A 22,611-nucleotide genomic window follows, 5' to 3' on the forward strand; every position below is an offset into this window, starting at 1 on the left:
AATTATTACGTTTGCCAAATTTTCCATTTCGAATTAACAGTTAAAACTTAACAATTTTAAAATGGATTAGTCTACTTGAATAGAGTTTCCATAAGTAAGTGTTTATTTATGTTTATCTTTGATTTTCTACTTCGTTATCCTTGTTTCTTTAAAACCCAGATTTTTCACTCTTGAACTATGTTTACATTTTGCACGCGATTTTTTTTCTATCTTCTGTACCTGTTATTTCAATTTCCTCCCCGTTCCTGATATCACAACGGTAACACCGTTCTTTTTTGGTCCTCTCCTCTTAGAGAGCGCCTTTTCTTTCCCCCATCTTCCCCCTTTCCGTCGTGATGTCATGATCGGGTTTCTCTTTTTTCTCCTACCCCTTGGCGACCTATCCAAATAGGTCGCCAAAAAATTGGCGGCACTTGGCCTTGCCGTAGTTATGATAATCATCCCCCTAAAATTTTGAAAATCTACTTAAACTTAGATCTACTTAAACATTTTGAAAATCTGCTTAAACTTGAAAATCTACATCATTTACCGGATCCTAATAATTTTTTCTCGTTACGTAGCACGTTCTCAAAATAAAAGGATCAAAATATTGCTTGAGGATTCAATTCAAATAATAATATGCAAATAGAAGCATTATAACTGACTTAAAAACCGTAAATAAAAAGGCTAATATTTTACCAATTGCAATTAAGATGAATTTCTACAGTAAATATATTATAAAAAAGTTTATAAATGGGAAAAATTTTACAACTGGGGGCCATTTTTTCATCAACTTTTTTAAGTTCTTGCAGAAAAAAGGTCTTAAGGAGATTTTCTTAAAGTAAGAAATTGAAATAGAAGAAATTAGATGATTTTATCTACAGCAAAAGTTTCAAGTCGCAGTTCCCAATCCAGTGGACCAAATTCTACACTTAAACCTATAGTTTTATGAAATGTTATAATTTAACGTATACAAACTTTGTAATTAAAATATTTCTAACATTTTTCCAAGAGTTATGGGTTTGACATTCATTTCCCAGTGTCAATAATTTGAAGATATTTCTATATCAGTATCTGTTAGGGCATGCTACTTTGGCTGAAGCACTAACAGATATTTTTACTACCAATTTTTTTTAAAAAAAATATATGTTGTGTTTTGCTGGAGAGTGACTACAAGTTATACCTTTCTAGTTGGACCCCCTTTGTGATGTTTTTATTTCCTATTGGGTCGCTATCTGAAAGTTGCCAAAAAATAGTAAATATTTTGTGGATACCTGAACAAAAATCTCAATAGTTTTGTAAAGTCGGTTGCCTCCTCTCAACTAATCAGCAATGTTTAGCTCTTTAACGTTTTCCTTATTATTAAACTGAATTTAAAGAAAGTCTACGTTAAATATAAACTTATGGTATAGTTTCAGAGGGGTATCTTCAAATTTTTTGAAACCAGGACCAATTATTAGAAGCTAGCACTTTATAAAATAGAAAATAGTGTATTATCTTTATGCTTTCTTAAAATTACCAAAAAAAAAATTTTAAAAAAAATTACTTTTTTTATTTAATAACATTTAAAACATATAAACTAGTCAAAATCGATAAACAGTTCTAATAGACTGAACAATTTTCAGATTTTAAGAATAAGCTCAGGAAGGGAAATTTTTTTTAAAAAAGATCCAGATTTCAATTTTTAGGTTAAAGGTTTAATTTTACTAAAGTAATGATTTTTAAATGCTTTTTCAACTAAGGGGCCAAGTATTTTTACCCAATCTTGTAGTTCTTTATAAATTAAAAACTTTTTACTATCAATTGTAAATTTTTTTGACCTCTACTTCTTGAAATATTTAACACAAAATATGTAAGCTACCTGCTAAAGATCCATTTTTCAATTAACCTTTTAGATCCTGGATAACAGAATAAATTCAACGGTGTTTTAACCATTCTTTTAATTAAGAGAATTTTAAGCCCACTACTGCCTTACATAATCCTTAAGTGTTACAAATATAATTTCATATGAGAACAAAAAATAATTTTCACTTTTTATGCTAAGACTTCCTTATAAAATAAGTATTGCTATACTACATTAGATGAATTGGTTAGAAGGTTGTCAAATTCTTGTTAAAGAGGTACTGTCTTTTCAAAACATTATGTTCCAATATGGGTTTTATGATAAAAATCAGCATTCCTCTCTCAATACTAGCTTTAATGGCTCACAAGGACCAATACTTGAAACTTCATATGTTATTCTGTCATGTTTTAATAATTATATTTATTTGTAGTCATTTTTAATATTTATATTTTCAGGAAGTATGATTATGAAAACTATTTATGCTCCCTATTACTGTCCGAGCCAGCTCGAACTGCATCATTTGTTATTAGAGCTTTCAATGTGGAAGTATCACAGGTAATGAATTGGTTTATCATGATTATTCATCCTTGCTTTTTGATTTCTTGAATGCATTTGAAAAAAAAAAATTTATTATCTTGTGTAATAAAAAAATAAAATTATTTATTTAAAAATAAGCAATAATTAGCAGTTAGTATTAACATATTGTTTCATGGCTTTTTCTAATACGCTATTAAATTTGATAATTTTTTTAGCATTTCTATTAAATCAGTTATTTAAAGGGAGGAGAAAAGGCTTTGCTTTTTCTTTAAAAAAAAAAACTGATTTATGAGGTTAAAATTTATGTTTAAACTTGTCTTAAAATATTCTAATAAGTTTGTGTCTTTCTATTTCAATATTTTATGTTCTAATTAGGGCTCATGCTTGTTAGAATTTACAGACTAATTATGTATTTCAATTCAGAATAAGCGTTATTCATCTATTCAGAGCAAAAACAAATTTAGAATTGTATATGTGTAATATTCAAAATATTTTTATTTTCTCTGTGAAATAAAACCATTTTCCTTATATTTTTAGACATTTACAGAATTTATTACATTTATATTATTATATATTTGAAAAATTTGATTTATTGAGATACTTCAAAATTTTAGTTTTAATATATAATTATTAGAATTTTTTTTTTTTTAAAAATCGCAAAAGCTGTATTTCTGTAAAACTATCATTAAAAAGACAACCTGACATTTAAATATTTTCAAAAAACTATATTTTACTTAAAGTTATAGTTTATTTGTAAGTTTAAGTCCTTTAAATTTATTTTTATGAAAGAGAAAAAATGTTGAAACGCACATTATTAAATTTTATTTAACTATGAAAAATTCAAAATTTGTTCACAACATATTTGCGCTACAGTTTCCCAAATATTTAGAGTCAGAATTAATGTTGGGTGCCCGGTGGCTGAGTGGCAGCACTTCATGCTCCCGTGCCACAGGTCCTGGGTTCGATCCTAGGGCCGGGCAAGGTTGACTCAGCTTTTCATCCCTTCAATGGGTCAATAAAACATAAATTAGATGTTATAATTTACTGTAAATTGTTGCTACACCTCTTCAAAACAAAAACTCAAAATGAAAAACAATCAACTCCAAGTAGTTCTAAAATCATTGTCTGTTATTTTTTTATTTGATCTTTTGCTGCTTTTTTATTAATACTTATGCTACCCTGATTTGTATGACTTTTACAATTCTTTATCTGTGACTATGATGTTGAAGTTGATCTAGTCCAAAAGTGTGCAGACAAGCAAAACTTAAAGCATCTATTTTTCCACTGGGCAATAATTATACTTTATACTGGGATTATAATGATGTTCAATTATCTTATACTATTTATCTTTCTTTTTTAAATTTGATCTCTAATCTATTGTACCAATATTTTTTCAATCTGTGTATCATAACCAAGTTTAAAAACATTTTCATGCTTTACAGGTGAGAGATTTAGTTTCAACATCAGCAATTGGTGAAATGAGAATGCAATTTTGGAAAGATACGATCGATAAGACGTTTTCAGTAAGTTTAATTAATGTTTTGTTTCATTTAGTATTGTTTTTGCTCAGGCTTTTTTCTTAAGTGAATGTATAAATATTATAAATTATTTAATATTTTCGTAATGCATTTTTTTAAGTATACTAACAAAAACTTATAATTCGCTTATAAAACACTTAATAGTTATTCTGTTAATGTTTGTAGAATGAATATATGCAAAATGAGTAATAAAAATGGTTTCCACATATTTTTATTATTAGTTATGTTGGGTTTGACTTCCAACAGTGTCAACAGTAATCTATTAAAAGATACCTCAAGATACAATTCGAGTTAACATGTCTTATATACTGTGATTAGGAATTTCATAATTGAAGTGGTAGTTACGCTTCATTTCTTTCCTACCAGAATTTTATCTGAGATAGAATTCAATGAATGGATGTCACTAGTTGATTTGTTGCTGTTTTGCGAAAGGCTAGGAGAGCTATATTAAGATCACGGTTGTGTGTGTGGTTATTCGCATGTTGCAATTAGCAGTCGAGGGTATGCAAGCTCCGTTGTGTGTGATTGGGACAGAGTAGCAATAGAGTGAGGTCACAATGTTGCTGTCACAATTAGCAAATCAACTATTCAGTGTGTTTCATCCATTAAACTAAATGTGTTCACATCCAAAAGTCAACAAAGTGAGAGGCTACCGATGACGTCAACCATCATCTATACGAAAATACCTCAGAAGACAATCGAGTTAACATGTCTTTTATACTCGTTATTGGGAATTTAATAATTGTAGTGGTAGTTACGATACAATTAAATTATTGTTACTTTTAATTTACATAATAATAATATGGAAATGATAAACTGCATTCTCATCATATTTTATGTTCTTACTATCGATTAGTAAAATTGCTTTTCAAGCACGAAAAAAAATCATCTGGTCTGTAGAAAGTCAGCCCTGAAACTGGTTTGTAAAATTTTGGTGATGAAGATGTACCAAGTACTGGAAGGTCAGATACAGCTAATCAAGACATAATAAAGGCATTAATTGATGCTGTCTGGTGAATAGTAACTCATGAGATGACTAAGAGGTTAAATTGATTGAATTCATCTGGTCATGAGGATTTGAAACATCTCAACCAAATCTCAAGTTGTGACACATGGGTTCCTCATTTTTATTGGAAGAAATTTGTGCTGTTGTGTTGATCTCTGTGGTTTGCTTCTCAAACGTTTAGAAAATGATCAATTTTAGAAGGTCATCATCTCCGAGTATGAGAAATGGGCTGTCTACAAAATCTTTTAGATGTTAAAACTTTTACTTCAAATGAGGATTTCAAAAATCACCAGAATCAGTTTTTGCCAGCAAAAAAGAAAAAACAAAACAAAAATGAGTGTGGAATCTTGCTACTGCCAGTAAAACGGAAAAAGGTGTTTGACCAGAGTGGGCAACGTAATTCTATAAAATATCTACTCACTTTAAGAAAATTATCTTCCATTTTCAGATAAAAAGAAATTAAATTTCTTTAGTTATTGTTAAAACAACCAATTCAGTAAAACAAAATGTATTCTAATGTTAAACACCCAAAACAATGGTTTGGGTGACTGTTAGATTTTTTTTCCTTCATATATCGAGTTAAACATTAAATATAATGAATGCTATGAAATGAATATTTTTAAAAAAAATGAAAAAAAAAGCAAATTTAAAATTGTGTTAATTTACTATTGAACAAACTTAATTATAGACTTCTTCATTGTATTTATTAATTTTGTTTTTAAATTTCATTTCTTGTTTGTAATTTAATATGGAACTTTGAAACATCACATTTCAAAATATTCAGTGCCTATTTTTTAATTTTTTTAAAATTTTTTGCTTGGATTTGGATAATGGAAATACATTATTTTTAGGGTCATCCTCCTGAACAACCTGTTGCTATAGAGTTGTCAAAGGTAAATTTTCCGTCAGTTTAAGAAATTTTTTATTGAAACACTTATAATAAATAAATAAATAATATATTGTTATTGCTGCAAGAGCCAAGACTGATTTTTTCTCATTTGCTCTTAAATTGAGAATTGTATATTTACTCTGTTTTTTTATGAACTATTAAAATATCTATTCAACCAGTCCTGAAAATAATAGCTTAAAATCAGTTGCATGCAAGAAACAGTGATATAAAAAAATATTGTTTCTATCTACTCATCTGAAATTTCTACACAAAATTAATAAATGTTTAATTTTGTTATTATTATTTTTTTAAATTAATAATTTTTAGCAATATAATTTTTTTTTTTCATTTCATTTAAGATTTTATGAATAATAAAATATTACAAAATTATGTTAACTTTTCAAAATGGGCGAAACTGTTTTTGTTTGTTTTATTTGTACTACTTATTGGAAGATAAAGAATTTTTCCAAAAGTTCATTTGTAAAATTTAGTACTATGAATTTGTTCTATGAACACAAAAGAAAAAAGAATTAAACTAAACTATGAAAATTTAAAGTTCCTATCAAATGCATGAAGCAACTTTGTTTGTCTATAAAAACATAACTTGAACTATTTTAAACATTAAGCTTGGTATTATTTTATGTTATGTTTTTAACATGTTTAATGTTCTATTCAGTAATAATAGAGCTTATTTAAGCCAAAATTTATGCAGAAATTAACGTTGGTTTTTATTAAGAAAAAAATCAAGTTAAATGAATTTTTAAAAATAAATCATTAATTTTTTTATTTATTTGGTGTTGTGGACCGTTCAGATCGAGATTCAGGCAGAAAATAAAAGTTAATTGACATTAATCAGACAGATACATACAAATTTAAAAAGAAAAAGTAGCAGTCCTTTCCTGGGAATGAAAACAATCTCCACCTTCGAGAAGGATTTTACTTTTTGATATAAACTACAATGCATATAAAAAATATCAGTTTTCTCTATGTAATTTCAAATTAAACTTATTTTTTCAAAAGAGAAAAATAGCTTCTCACACATTACAGCTTTTGTTGAGAAATTAGAAATACTATAATTAATATTGTTATAAACTCTTTTTAATGTTTTATCTTGAATCGTGTCTCTCACAAAATGAAATTTGAAAGTTACGTGTCTGGTTTCGTTAGAAGACTTTCCATTATTCAACCAATCAATAGCAGCTTGGCTATCAGAAAATATAGTAACAGGAGCATTTATAAAATTTTTACAGTTCATTTCATTTAACATATTTATTATCCAAGTAAGTTCTCTAGCTGTGTCAGCTACAGCAAATAATTCAGCTTCACGTGTCCTATATATCTTAGTTTTCTACTTTTCCATGTTAAAAGATAATTACCTATCATAATTACACAAACTGAAAAAGATTTTCCTCCTTCTGCATTGCCCTAACTTGCATCCGCACTACAGTTTAAAAATCCGAATTCTTCACTATAAGACATGACTCTGTCTTTTGAAACATTCAAATATTTCAAAACTCTTTTAGCCAAAACATAATGTTTTTTTCAGGACATTTTTTAAATAGTTAGTTCCAAAAGCAATATCTGGTTGGGTTTTATTTGCTAATTATTAAAGTTCACCGTCGATTTCCTGATAAACAGTCTGATTTACTAAATTATCAGTAGGATTAAAACATCTATCTTCACCTTTAGTTATGGGGATATTTGTTTTCTTGCATTTTTCCAAACCATATTTTTTCATTAAAGATTCAATGTAATGAGTTTGAGATAAACCCTATTCCGTTTTCTTTTAGTGAAATCTCAATGCCTATAAATTTTGAATCATTAGTTGTTTCTTTTAATTCAAGTGTTTGATTAAATTTTGAAATGATATCTTTGTACAGTTTTGTATTCTGCAAAGAACTATAATTAATACATATGTATAACTTATGCCTATCATGCAACATTTGCTTGAAGGAAAAAAAAATACTTTCTCTAAGTAATGATTTAATTGAAAATTACATCCTTATATGATCGACCTAAAGTGGCTATAACTAAATCTAAAATTTAGGTAAAATTTTTCTTTTTTTATTAAATGTTTGATTATAATTTTTCTAAACCTAACAGAATTTTTCTAAACCTAACAGAATTTTTCTAAACCTAACAGAATTTTACTAAACTAAAACAGAACATATTTTTTTTACCCATGTTTTTTATTATTATTATGTTTCTTTGTATTATTGCTTAGTTTAATAAATAAAGTTTCATTTTTCACTTCTACTTCCTTTTTGCAAAATGTGACGTTTGGCAAATATTTTCTATTCTAAATACATGTTTTATCACATATCTATTATTCTATGATCAAATGAATTTATAATTAATCTGTTAAATTATTGTTTAGTTAAAATAGTCCCCCCCCCCTTTATCTTGATCTATGATAGTTCTTTTGATTTTGCTTATGTGTATACATCAAAAGTTTTACTTTACTTTCAAGTTTTCTTTAATTAAAATAAAATTCATGAGCTATATTAGCCAAATTTTAATCAATACATTTTGTGCCATAAATTCATAATTTTGTTTTTGGCATTATATTTTTAGATTCTAAAACAGAAGAAATTATCCAAGGCTTGGTTTCTTCGTTTAATCAATAGTCGAGTGAGTAGGTATTTTCTCCGCCTTAACCCTATAGATTTTAAGATACTAAGGGCAGTTGCAAACTGAGAAATAACTTTGCAAAATTGATGAAAGTGTAAACAATGGAAACAAAACAATCAATTAACTTCAACTAATAGAGCAAAAAAAAAACAATCAATTAACTGACAGCAAAAAGTGGCCATGACCAGATTTAAGACAAGGAGTGGCAACATTGTGAGATAATCTGAGTAAATATAATTATATATAATTCTAATTAGTCCCTCCTTTATTAGTGTTAAGAATTTCATTTAAATTTATTTTTGTCTCATCTAAATCAATAAAAATGTCCTATAATCAAAATTGTTCTCAACTTTTACTGTGCTGCAAAAATGTTTTTTAGATTTTCTTTTGTTCTATTACTTAATTTTGTCTATTCAGTAATACATAGAAAATTTAACCAAAGCTGATGCTGAATCAAACATTTATTGTTTTGAAAGGAAATGTTAAAATTTCAATTCATCATTATCATATTTCCCAGTTTGCAGTAACCTTAAGATTTTTATATTTTGCAAAAATTATTATTATTATTTTTTAAAAATGCTATGTCTCAGTTGCTAATATCTTTTATGTTTAAAACTTAACATAATAAATATAATGTGAATGATTGAAGAATGCAAGTAAATAGGTAGGTTCATTTTGGAGTATTTGTAGGCATTGATTCTGAAAATGAAAAATGTAAAGATTTTTGATATAATTATATCTAGTGATGATCTATGAAGAATAGATAATCTATGAAGACTCAAAGCCAGATTCTTTTATATGTTTTTATTTTTTTTGGAAAACCAAGAAACTGAAACAAGGTTATTATTATGGAGTCCATGGTTATCATTCCATGTAATCCATTAATTATAGTAGTCATTCCACAGTTATCATTTCATTATTTATAGTAGCTGATATTAACATTCATAATTTTCTGTTGTGATTTACAGATAACGGAAACTTGTCTTAGTGTTCATAATACATGGTCTTGGTTCACAAGTAATGGTATTAATAACATTAATGATTCATACTCTTCATACGCTAATGATTATTTTTGTTAACAGTTTCAGTACAGGCAAAGAAACATGGATAGGTAATGTTGTATACTAGTTGTAGATAATAGTTATCACTAATATTCACAGCTTTAGCAAGAAAACGTGGCTAAGCTATGCAGCAGTCAACTAAAGATTATTGTTATAATTGGTATTTGCAATTCAAATAAAGAAGCAAGCACAAAGATATTCTACTAATCAACCTAAGCCATGCATCAACCATGTCAATTTTTGAGCTCCGTATCCTAGCTGATGGCTTTTGTTTGGAACGTCTGATGACTATTTTCAGATATTTGTGTAATTTCCTTTGTTTAATTGGCAGATTACCTGTTAAGAAACATGGAAATCATCACTGCGTACAATCTGCCGTTGTGGATTAACTGACAAAATTATTTTCTGGACATCGGACATCAATCGACTTTCATCAGCCAAAAAAGTAAAAATTATTCACACGGAATATGAAAAATTCATGTTTGCAAATTTGGAGATGTGAATGAGAGACTTATTGATGAAATATCTGTGAAAAACTCTTCTATCAGGTTATTGTTCGTATACCCGAATTTGCATAAGCAATTTTTTCCACATCCAATGTGAATGTCCCTTTACACAGGATTGCTTATCTGTTTGCCCATTTCCCTACCAATAACTATTCCCTGTTATGTGTCTTAGATAATATCCTTTATTCACTATGATATTTTCCAGTAGTGCCTTTTCAATAATTTTAAAATTATTTGTACAAAAATTCATTCATTTATTTTTATAACTTTTTTAAGTATAAAAATTATATTATGTGCAAATATAAATAATTCTGTCATAAATAAAAGTAAATTGCAGCTCTAAAAAAAAAATCTCTATATAATCTAAGACTCACAGTCACTTGCAGTGACGAGGATAATCTGCTGGAATTTTTCAACCAGTTTGAATGACTAAAGTATTTATATCGTATATTAGTTTTTATGATGTCATTGTCCCCACTGATTAGGTAAAACTATCATCAATTTGCCTTAAACCTCAAAGAAATGTGAGTTTTTTACTTACAGAATTCTGAAGTCTAAGCTGTTGACTACCACATGGTTAATATGAGTAATACATAGAAATAATGAAAAGCATAATTTAGAAGCTATCATTAGACAATTGATACATTTGATGATGTTGAGCTATAGGCCATTTACAATCTTTTATTCCTTCATTATTTAATTTATTTTACCATATATAAAATTAAATGTGATATAACAAATAATTGCACTTCAAATAAATAGTGCACCAAAATATGTGTAATCAGTAATATTTCAATGATTTGGATGATATAAATCACCTAACATTTGTTTAACCTTCTGTTAGTCGCGCGCACCTCACAGGTGCATCCCTACTGCAAATCCACCTCCTTTGCCGTCAATAGATTTTTCCGGGGGTCGAGCCTAATGTTATGTTCCTAACTTTGGATTACTCAAATGTCCGTGTAAAACCGACCTTAGGACATGTCGATGGAGAGTTGGAACCGCTCAAATCACCCCTCTGGTGCAGCGCGACCATTGACGCAAGTATTATGGATATAATATTTTTCTGAATTAAATATAAATATTTTATCTCATTTTCTGTCCTTCTCAACGTAGCAGGTATAAATGGTCGAGTTATATACACAGAAAATGGTTACGGAGTAAAAAACCGCAGAACCTTCTTGCGTCAATTGGTTGAACATCTTGTGCTTGAGGAAGAGATCCGACGCGGGAGCAAGAAAAATTTATCTTCGGTACTTCGCTGAATAAGTTTTTTGATATTTATCTCTCTAAAGAGTCTTAAATTGGTAACAATTAACTATTTAAACTAGACTAAATTTCATTTGGCTTTCAAAAAATCAGAAACACCTCATAGGTGCAACGCGATTAACCATGTCGGAAACAAGTGCGCGACTAACGGAAGGTTAAGTAATAATTTTTCTTACTGTGTATTATTATAAATTTATGTAAAAATATTTATATATATTATTAAATTGCAAGTTTTAAAATAACTATTTAGCACTTTAACTTCTCTTATTTACATATTTGTTTGTCTCCAATTTAAACCAGCTGTTGTTTTTGTTATTTATTGTGAAAAAAAAATGTGATTAGTAGATATTTTTATAAAGGCATTCAAAGGTTTAAAGTATTAAAATTTTACTAGTTTCTTGAATGTTCAAACTTTTAAAGATAAGCAGATGTAGGCATTTTGCTTTTGTCCTAATATTTATTTTTATGTTACATTTTGTAAATAAGTTTAGCCATTATTAAGCATACAACCAATAGTTTCATGTCTTTGTTGATTTCAGGAAACTCTTTTAAATGATAAGCCATTTTTCTCTATAAAGGACTTAGAAAACTACTGTGATAATTCTGCTGTGCCTGTGTATTTATTGATTTTGCAGGCATTTGGTAAATATGTTATCTTACTAGCAGTAAAATCTTTTTTATGTTCCTTTTATTTAATTTCAGTGATATTTTTCTGGGATTATTAAAGATTTAATGTGGTAGAATGTAGGTATTTTTAAAATGTACAAGATCTGCATTTTCTTTTTAACCATAAAAAAGTTGCAAATGTTCTTTATTGTATATTTAAACTTATTTGAGTTTTCATTAAGAAAAGGTCAAATTTTTCCTTTTTTATTTTACATCTTATTATTCACAACTAACATACATGTATTTAAATTTAATTTATTAACTTTTCAGTCAAAATATAATTCTAAAATTTGATTTATTATACATCAAATGTATAATAATGCAGAAATGTGCAATAATATATTACAATAGCTAATAGAACTAAAACAATTGTTTTCAGCAACACGTTTAATAAAGGACCTAAAAGATAGTACATATCTTATAAGTTACAGAAGTTTGACTTTAATTTATTAAAGCAAAACTTGATGTACAGAAATATTGTGAACAATTTAATAATTAAAATATATTTGTACTCGTTTAAATTTTTGTTTTACTTTTTTTCTTAAGGACATTTATTACATAAATAGCTAAATTGTTAATAATGCAATTGCTGCTTCAAAATACCCTATTTATTTTTAAACCTGACATTTTTGCACAAAATTGTTTTAAGCATATAACTATTGTATTCAGTTCATTGTAACTGTGCTTTAAATTGCTTCAGAATTATTATTTTTCAAAAATCATGATATAACTTACAGTGTGGAAAAAAAAGAAAAGAAACACCCTACATAATTGTTGATCTAATGGTCGGATTTTAACGTACTAGAACTCAATTTTAATAGTTCACACGGATGCCCTTTATGTGAAGACAATATTTGAGATAATATTATACATAAACAAGTTGTATGCATATATCTTTAAGCAAAATTCATGAAAATAATTTTTTTATTTAGTAATAAGTTTTTTTTCCTTCCTATTTTTATAGTAAAAACATTTTATTTATAATACTTTCAATTCTCTTACCACTGAAAATAAAAAATTTATTTGATTTTTAAAATCATTTTGTGTTATAATGTAGATGAAATTAACTTTCTGTTCTCAAAATACTTTTTTGAGATAAAAAAAATGCCTCGTGAGCTGATAAGAACAGCCTTTTGACCTTAGCTTAATAAAAAAAAATTTCTATGCATTTAAACAGTATCAATGAGTCTGTATCAATTGCTCGGCTGGTATTGTATGATTTTTTATTTTTCTGTTTAACTTGAATGTAGTTTCCAAAATTTTAAGAACATTTAATCTTTTACAAATAAAATAAAAACTTTTAAGGAATATATATTTGACTTATTTTTCAGTTGTCAGTCCTCGAAAAACATTGAATCATTGCAACTTGATCATTAATGAGTTAATATTCTAAGCAACGATTGCCTCTTTAAATAAAAAACGCAATCCCAGAAGAACAAGCTTGTGAAGAAATAAGGAAAACAAATTTCTCCAGTTAACAGTTTTTCAAATAAGGATAAGTTAGGGTAAATATATCAGTTTCACTGAAATCTCATTGTATTTTTAATCAATTTTTAAACACATTCGGAAAAAAAGAAGTATCCTTATCATAGGTTTCGTAATTTACTGAAGAAAAAAATCATTTAATTTATTATTATTTTTTATAACATTGAAGTTTTTATTTTCGATTATTCCTATTGACTGTTAAGAAATCATATAATTTGTTCAAGTGTTTTCTTCGATTTTATAAATGATGAAAGAGTTTGATAGAATAAAGTTATAAGCTACTTTTTTTACGGAGGAAGATTTCCTTACATTAAACTCTTTCTTAGTATTTCTGTAGATTTCCTAGTCTAACTAATGTTAAAATGTGATCTTTAATTTGAAATTTTTTCTATAAATTTTGTTGGAAATTTGAGTAATCACTTTTGGAGGCTCGTTTTACGTAAATACCATTGTATATCCATGCAGTGTTAGAATCGTTTTAGCAGCTATTATTGGTTTGAATTTTTTTTTAAATCCCCATATTTTTTTATACATTATTACCACACTCAAAATTTGACTCTTGCACATTTGAGTCACTTTTTGAAGCAACAACATCATTGTTTTTCTGATTCGCTTTTTCACTGTTATTACTACTGATATCTGCATGGTTTTTTAAATTCCTATATTTTCATACAATATAAATAAGGAATGAGAAATTCGAATCACACATTAGAGTAATTACTTTTTTATATGTACTAAATTCGGTCAACTTTTTTGATAGGTTTTTTTTTTGGTAGTTATTTCTGTTGACTTCCACATGATTTTTTAAAATATCAATTTTAAAAAACAAATATTTTGTAAAGCCATAACATATCGAACAATGATATGATTATTCTCGTATCATAAGGCATGCAGGGTTGCCACAGGCTGGAGGCTACTAAAATTCGACTATTTGCGACTTTTTTTGCCTGTAAAGGCTAAAAAAGCAACTATTTTCAGGAATAGGCGATTATTGGGAGACTTTTTTACTCTTAGCGAAGTTCTTTTTATACTTATTCTTATTTTTCGTAGACCTACTGTTACTTTGCGATTGCTGCATAATCGCTGTTATCTTAAACTTTTGTTCTGAACTCAATAGATCAATGAAAAGAAAATATAAATTAAAAAAGTTTCTTCATTGTTTTTTTTTCAATTATTATTTTTCATTTTAAGCAATACAATTTAATAGGGGTATTTTGTATTTAATTTTGTTATAAAAAGTTAGTTTTTTTCAAATTTATTTAATGTAGGTGAGTTTAATAATTTGATTATTTTTAAACTAATAAATGTTCAGTTTTTATTTATAAAAAAATTAAAATAAAGCTTACCTTTATTTAATTTGCTTTTATTTTTGTGAAACTGAAAACAAAGTTTTAAAAAAATTTGGCTATTAGTTAAAAAAAAAATTTTTTTTTAAAAATTAAATAGAAGAGTTTAGTAACGTTTGGACGCTTTTTAATAATTTAACATTAGTACTTAAAGTATTTTTTTTTAAATTTTATTAAAATTCTTTCAATACTTGTTTGTTAAGAAATTTGTTAGATAGTCAGTGTCATTTTTAAAGAAATAAATCTTTAGTCAATTTTATTTTCAAAAACGAAAATAATAATAAATAAGTAAAAATATTTTTACATTTATTCAGTACAGAATTTGACCATTAGTTAATACTACTTTATATTATTTTAAATAATTGAATCAAAGAGGATCTAATGATGTTTCAAAAGCATGGTTTTTTTTCCCAACAAATAATTTTAAAAAAATAATTTTTTTTCTAAAGTGAACATTTCTTTGGTTTGTTTTCTACTTTCGTTTAATTTTAATGTACGTATGTAAAATATTTTGTTACAGTATTATTATTTTTAAACCAATAAATCTTAAATCATTTTTAATTTAAGAAAAATGAAATAAATCTTTGGTTTGCTTTCACTTTGACTTCTTTATTATTTTAATTGAAAAAATTAAGCAATGATATTGATATTATAGTAGAATATGTTTAGAATTAATATTTTCTTTTGTAATAGATTTATTTATTTTTGATTGATTTCCCATAGGTAATTTCTGAACATATGCTAAATCGTGATGTCTAACGGACAATGCATCACGATTTAAAATTTCTGACATCAACCAGTCCTTATCATAGTATTTGACAATTAAGCTACAATTTTAATTATTTGGCTACTATTTTTGCTCCTGTTCAGGCAACTATTTTTATAGTTTTAGGTAACTATTTTCATGCTTGAGGATACTAAAAGCAACTATTTTTGTTCATTTTTTACTGTGGCAACCCTGGGCATGGTGCGCACCTGAGTATTCATTATTTAATGTGATAATTCATCATTTTCTTTTAAATGAGTTTTTCGGCAGCTATCACTACTTATTTTCACATATTCTTTAAAATCTCGATATTTTTAATACAATATTACACATGAATTTTGAAACGTTAATTTAATTAATCTCTCTCTGACGTGTGCTCCTGATTCGGGTAATTTTGGCGCAAATACATATGGTTTTGTCTTCAATTTTTTTACAGTTGTTGCTGTAGGTTTCATAGGTTTTTAAATTCATTTTTTTATGCCATGCATAGTGCAAAAAAGAGGAAGATATATTTTTTTTTCAAAATGTATTCCTTTATGTATTAATGATTAACAGTAATTTTTTTTTCTTTCCTCACTTAAAATTTTATAAATGTTACTTTTGTGCAAAAAAAATTTCAGATAATTTCTTTTGCCAGCAATCACATGTCTGAATTTTTTATTATTTTGTTATTTAGGTGTCACAGATATTCACTGTGATCATGTAGCTTCTCACATTGGTAAATGCCAAGGTATTTGTAATGTTCTTCGAGGAATACCATTCAATGCATCTAGACGACGGCTTTACTTACCTTTGGAGTTAGCTAGCAAAGTATTTAAAAGTATTTCATTTCACCCTTTTTTTATGTTTATATGGATTTTGTTGAAGTTGTAGAATTGCACTAATTTATTTTACTTTATCACTGCCAGATTTCCAGTATTTCTTGTTATATCCTTGATTTATATAGCTGAGTATGTAAGTCACCACAATGCGACATTTCGTTTCTAAAGGAGCCATGCTTGACAAGACTATGATATCAATTTTAGGACAAAGATAATTGGATAGTAATAAAATTGCATAAAAACATTTAAAGTTTGTGTTAAAACAGTTTGTTTTTTAACTTGATAATTATGTTTTCTTTTTATCGTTTTAAATATTTTGTCTTTATGGTTAAAATGAAAATCCAGTGATATCTAATAATGAGAAATAGTTGAGAAAGCATTAAAAAAGGAGTTGTGTTTACTTGGGAAAAAGTTTTAAATTAACAATTTTTTTTTTTTTTTTTAACAAAAGTTGTAGAAATACAAAAATTTAACATTCCAGTTTTAGGTGATAACTATCTTGTCTTGGTCTTTAAAATGCAATTGTTAAAATACAAAAGATGAAAATAAAAACATTTTTCTTTACTACTGACAGTATAGAGTATGTTTCATTATTTGTAAGCAATTAAAATCAAAAATTTCATAAACAAGCTTCATTGACTTTACAGGTCTCTCTTAATAACATGATTTCTGTTGTTAGTATGCAGGTGTTGTATTCCTCAATATTATTTAGGAATACAATATTTATTGTATTCTTAACCTCTGTATTCTAACTTAACTTAATTAAATTCTTAACTTCTGTACCTCTGGGTAAATTTTAAAAATATTTTTATGATGAGTGTAATGTGGTTAGAAGTACTTGTAAAAATTTGCTGTAATCTACAATAACTTTGTTTTAGTAAAGTATCTATTTAAACAGGTGCATTACCTTATAATGTACAAAATCTTGGCATTGTATACAATGCCTGGTACTTATAGGCAAAGTATGAAATATAAAAATTATTATATATTTTACCAAGGCATTTTATACGATTGAATAAAATGCTCTTTAGACAAAGTATGATTGTATAGTTATGTGCTAGGAAACCATCAAGAAAAACACTGCTCATTATTTTATTTTTGCTTAAAACATCGATGTAAGGAATAATGGACAGGGTCTTTTAAATAAATTAAAAAGAAATGGGTGTAGGGAATACTGGGTAATTGAAAATACTTACAACCTATTTTCCATCATGTACGCAGGGCTGATTGTGCTCCGGAAAAAATCCGGATTTTTTGTTAGCAGTGATCCGGAAGTTTCCGGAGATCGAAGGTCCAGACGTTTCAAAAAATCATTGATCACAGAAGTTTCCGGAAATCAAATTTTCAAAGTTGGAACTTAAAAACACAGTTTATTTTATTTGTTTGTAAGGGAGAGCCAGAGGGATACTTTATAAGCTTATTTTCATAATTAATATTCATTTTTTATCAGTAAATAGTTGTTATAATCATTAACTCCAAAAAGAAAGACATATTTGTAAATTTTAATTACTTCTCCAGGTCATCATAAGTATGTGTAAATGATATAGGTATGTGAAAATTTTTAAATATATTTTAAGTAAACTAAGAAATATTGAGAAAAAGGTAAAATTTTCTAATTTTTCAATTTAAACTGGGTTTTTTTTTTAAACCCAGGAAATTTTCCGGAATTTTGACTTGGGCTCGCAATCACCCCTGTGTACGGTATGGTAATAATTTTAGTCATACTATGTGCAATGCATTAATCATATTTCACACTTTGCCAGTTTATCATTTGGTGAATAGTCGAATAAATTGCCTAAGTATGCCATGCCTAGGCAATATGTTAAAAGTTAGATTTTTTATTTATCCGTTTGATTTCAGAATTATATGCATTGCCTAGGTATTGTATAAAATGACGGATTTCTATCATATAACAGTTACGTATGCAATAAATAATGTTGGCTTTTTTTTCAGTATCATAATAATTTCTCTCAAGCCTATCTCCTTTTTTTACAGCATAAAATATCGCAAGATTCTCTATTTCGAGGTGAAAGAGGACAAAAGTTGAATGATGCAGTTTACGATTTATCATCAGTAGCATACCAGCATTTAAATTTGGTTTGTATATGCCTTTTTTTTTCTTTTTTAAAATTGGATTATTAAAGTGTGTTATGTTTTTTTTTTTTTTTTTAATTTTCTGGTTCTATTTAAATTTATTTATTTATTAAAGGCCAGGAAGCTAAATAAAGATGTATCAAAGCATGTGAAGTCAATGTTTCTACCTTCAGTAAGTATTGTGTTACTTTTCTTTATAATTTTATTGTTGTGATTTTGGAAGCATTTATTTTAGCATCTATAAGTCTGGTAACCCCCCCCCCCACCTTTTTGTGGACCTAGTATTTCAAGGTTTCCTTAAAATCCATTATTTAAGTGATATTGAAATAATAACAACAGCCTTAATTCTTATTGACTAATTAATAAAAAGCTTAGAAGAAACATATTTTTTTTCTCCATTACATCTGGAGTTATAACAGAAATTCATTTTTCAGCTAAATATAAAAACTATATTTATTTAAACTTTTTTTACAAATAATTAATAGCTAATTTTCGCCTGGAAAAATAAATATCTGAATAGTTTTTCTTAGCCAACTCTGAAGTTAAGAAGTTGTGTGTCTATAATGAAGTACAACACTGAATTTTTTTAAAATTAAATTTTAATTCATAATTCATTTCCTTATAATCAGAGAAAAATAGTTTTTTTTAAACAAAATATACGAATTTATTGATGAATCTGGGAATGTGCAAAAACATGGATTTGTTTTTTTATTAGTGGTAATGTAATATTTTTTTTCTTCTTAAAATACAACATTTCTAAAAGTTTATTTTGCCTTTAATGTCGCTTACAAAAATACTTTTGTTTTATAGTCAAATTGAATGTATAAAAACTTTAACATGCATACATACATATAGTATATGCATATGCAGGGTGCGTAGCCAAATCTTTGAATCAAAAATAAGCACTTTTTAAAAACTTTTCAAGCACTCAAAAAATTCATATTCAATCAATGATATTATTGAAAAACAAAAAGTTCTTATAAAGAGTTTTAGCTTTAAAAAAACCCCAAAAAGAAACGGACATAAATCAAAACAATCAGTACTTTCCCACATCTTTGAGTGAATTCAACTTGACCCTGAACTCAAACAAAAAGTACCCTTACCCCCTACGTCAAAAAAGTGTTAGAAGTAAAACAAAATTAAAATAAATTAAAAAGAAAAACATTTATTAAGGATCTGACTCTATCCGAATTAGAGCACTCGGGTTTCAGTTTCGAGTGTGCGCGCATGCGCAAGTCATAACGTGGGTACGACATGAAGTCCGTGTGAATGATTACGTAGCAAACACCCCATTTTTCGTGAAATGCAGGGGATCCGCCAGATATCACTGAAGAAAAAAAAAATTTTTTTTGGAAAAAAAGCACTTTTTAAAAACACCAGCTGAAAAAAGCACCTTTAAGTACTTTTTACAAACGCTACGCACCCTGATATATATATGTGTGTGTGTACACAAAAATTTTTGATTTTACTCAGTCACTCATTGTTGAAATGGATGAAAAATATATCATATTTAGATAATAATCATTTTATTCTTCTCCTTTTTTATCCCTTGTCTTTTATTACCTGTTTATGTACAATTATTTCAAAAGAAATGATATATATATATAACATAATAAATAAAGACAAAAAGAAAAAAACGAAGGAAAACACAAAGTTTTGTTTACTGCGCATAAGCAAGTAAAAAGAACTCATAAAATAAATTCAAAATGTAGAAAAATTTCTAACAGGAATGTGTAACATTATTTAAGAATGCGGCTTGTATCCTTATAACTGTAAAAGGTTGTAGTTAGCAAATGAAGATCATGGGGAAAAAATGATTTATGCTAGTAAAAGATGGCTTTGAGAAGAAGAAAATGAATTTTGCTAGGGACTGGGACAATTTTTCTCTAGTACAACACATTTATGCTGTTGATTTCTCAAAATACAACAGATGATAATTCAATTGTTATTTTTGTGAAAAATAAACATAAACCATTCATTCCCATTGTTCTTCAAATTGAAAGGAATGTCTTATTATAAATGCAATCCGATCTCTTATTTATCTGCGTGCTAAAAAATTTTAGTAATAATGAGGTATAAACCATTGATTCAGTTGACTGGCATCACCTTAATCTGTGATTGAGAGTTGAATTTAACTTATGCAGGGGTCTGTTTCTAAGTTTTTCTGAGAGGTAACTATTTTTAGACATAATTTGTGAAAAATTAAAAATTATATGCTAAAATAAAATTTTAAGAAAAAGTATTTTATGAAACTACTGTTTTTCCTAAAGTTGAATTTGTGAAAGCACCGCTAAACGGTAGTAAATTTGGTCTGGACAGACCCCTGTTTTCACTGCATTGTTTTTTGAACAATTTTTCAAATTTATATTCTCTTAAACATTAGAATGAGTTGAATTTCTTTTTATTGCAAAAAAGTTGCCCATTGTTATCTGAATAAAAACGGCATAAAAAATTTCAAACTCACTTATCTTCCATCTACACATCAAACTTGACAAAATTTTTAAAAAGAAAAAAAAACAAAAAAACAGAAGTTTACCAGTTTTTCGTAATTTTCAATGTCTTCTTTGCTTTTTTAAGAACAGACAACTCAGAACTTATTGCAGGAATATGGTTGCGCATCCACTTTCATCCTATCTGATCAATCATTAAATTTTTCCGTGTGATATTTACAAAGTATTGTTAATATTCCTTTTTTGTATCTACTACACATTTAAAGCCAAATTTTTTGGTGAAACGTAACCATTCAAAATGCAGCCAAATTAAAAGTGCAACAGATTGTGTGATCTGGCGTAATGAAGCAATGTTTCCTGGCTCGTACCCCCCAAACATCACTGGTACCAGAGCACCCGTCCAGACGGCGCTTACCAGCGGCCACCTTAAGTCTCTTTTCTTCGAGGGTAGTATTAAAATCTTTCCAAACTGCCCAACATGCAGGCTTCTCCTGTTACCTGAAAGTTGAACAGAATTTTATCATCAAACAACTTTTAATCTAGTGATTGGATTTTCACCTAATAAAATGAAATGTTAATGCTTCGAGGGTCTAACCTTAATTATGCTTATTAGTTTGTTCAAATGAAATTTTTATTTTTAAATCGGATATTTTTTAACAGGTTTAGATATTTCTTGACCCTCCAAAGGTATGGGGGAGGGGAGATAAATATAAAATTTAAGAATGTGGCAGTTAACTGATTCTGTTCACGTTTTAAATTCTCTCACAAAAACTATACACTATGCAAAATAATGTAATTTTGTATACTTTACCATTCTATAAGTTAATAATAATAAATACTTAAAAAATGTAATCAAAAGTAATAATTTTTAAAAATCTGTAAAATCACATTTTTTCCCCACTAAATAAATAAAGGATTTAAGCAGTATTTCTGGTTGCACAGTTACTGTATGATATCTCAGAAATAAGAAAAATTAAGATTAATAAATCTGACAGTCGAAATTACAAAATCAATTACATCACGCTGAAAATGTGCTTTAGTAATTATAAGAAATATTTTAAAATAAATCTTTTTTCTATTTTAGGTTTCCTGTGAACTCTACTTGAAAAATCTGCAAAAATCAAATTTTGACGTATTTCATTTAAGCAATCAAACTAGAAATAGTTGGCTGCCATTTCAGTTATGGAAACACAAATTTCTTAACAAATTTTAGTACGGCTTAATTTATTTTTCATCATTTTTTCTTTGTAAGTAGCAATTTTGTAACGTTACATATTTAATAAATTGTATTACTGTTATTTGGTATCTTAATTTTTACATATTAGTCTGTGGAAAATATATTAAGTTAAACTTTGTAAAGTGTCAGTCTAAACTGTAGAAATAAGAATAAAAAGTGTTTGCATAGTTTTATAATGTATTGTGATGGGAAAAAATAACAATCTATAGATATTGTGGTTACGATTTGGGAGATGTATAGTGGAATATTAAATTGAGAAATGTGTTATGTATATATCAAAAGTAGGGTAGCAAGTTGAAATTGGCTACAATTAAAATTTAAAATATTTAACAACTATAGCCTATCCTAAATCACCAACACATACATATTCAGCAGAAATATAAAGTTTGTCTAGAAATTAGAATCAAAAGAAGTTACTTGTTTTATATTATTTTAATGTTGGTTATTTTAATTGTTTTATATAGGTAATGAATTTGACCATGAGGCA

At 27.3% G+C, this 22,611-nt stretch overlaps 1 protein-coding gene and 1 long non-coding RNA gene across 3 annotated transcripts in view; one reads left to right on the forward strand and one right to left on the reverse strand.

Annotated features, from left to right (window-relative positions):
* Window positions 1-2,277: 2,277 nt before the first annotated feature.
* Window positions 2,278-22,185, forward strand: LOC107454715 (NADH dehydrogenase (ubiquinone) complex I, assembly factor 6 homolog sicily; the record flags this gene model as incomplete). Its single annotated transcript, XM_043044838.2, is given in 9 exon segments — window positions 2,278-2,377; window positions 3,802-3,882; window positions 5,755-5,796; window positions 8,367-8,423; window positions 11,799-11,901; window positions 16,199-16,332; window positions 18,339-18,440; window positions 18,553-18,609; window positions 21,972-22,185. Coding segments are annotated over 9 exon segments (805 nt in total), but the record flags the coding sequence as incomplete, so codon positions are not given.
* Window positions 19,936-22,611, reverse strand: part of LOC107454720 (uncharacterized) — a 59,667-nt gene continuing 56,991 nt past the window's right edge. The window contains exon 5 of one of the 2 annotated variants that reach the window (XR_001585490.3): window positions 19,936-21,385. This is a non-coding gene — a long non-coding RNA (uncharacterized lncRNA). The remainder of the gene's footprint in view (window positions 21,386-22,611) is intronic. The other variant, XR_011637003.1, reaches the window with a different exon arrangement.

This window comes from Parasteatoda tepidariorum, chromosome 6, assembly GCF_043381705.1.
Source record: "Parasteatoda tepidariorum isolate YZ-2023 chromosome 6, CAS_Ptep_4.0, whole genome shotgun sequence".
NCBI lineage: Eukaryota > Metazoa > Arthropoda > Arachnida > Araneae > Theridiidae > Parasteatoda > Parasteatoda tepidariorum.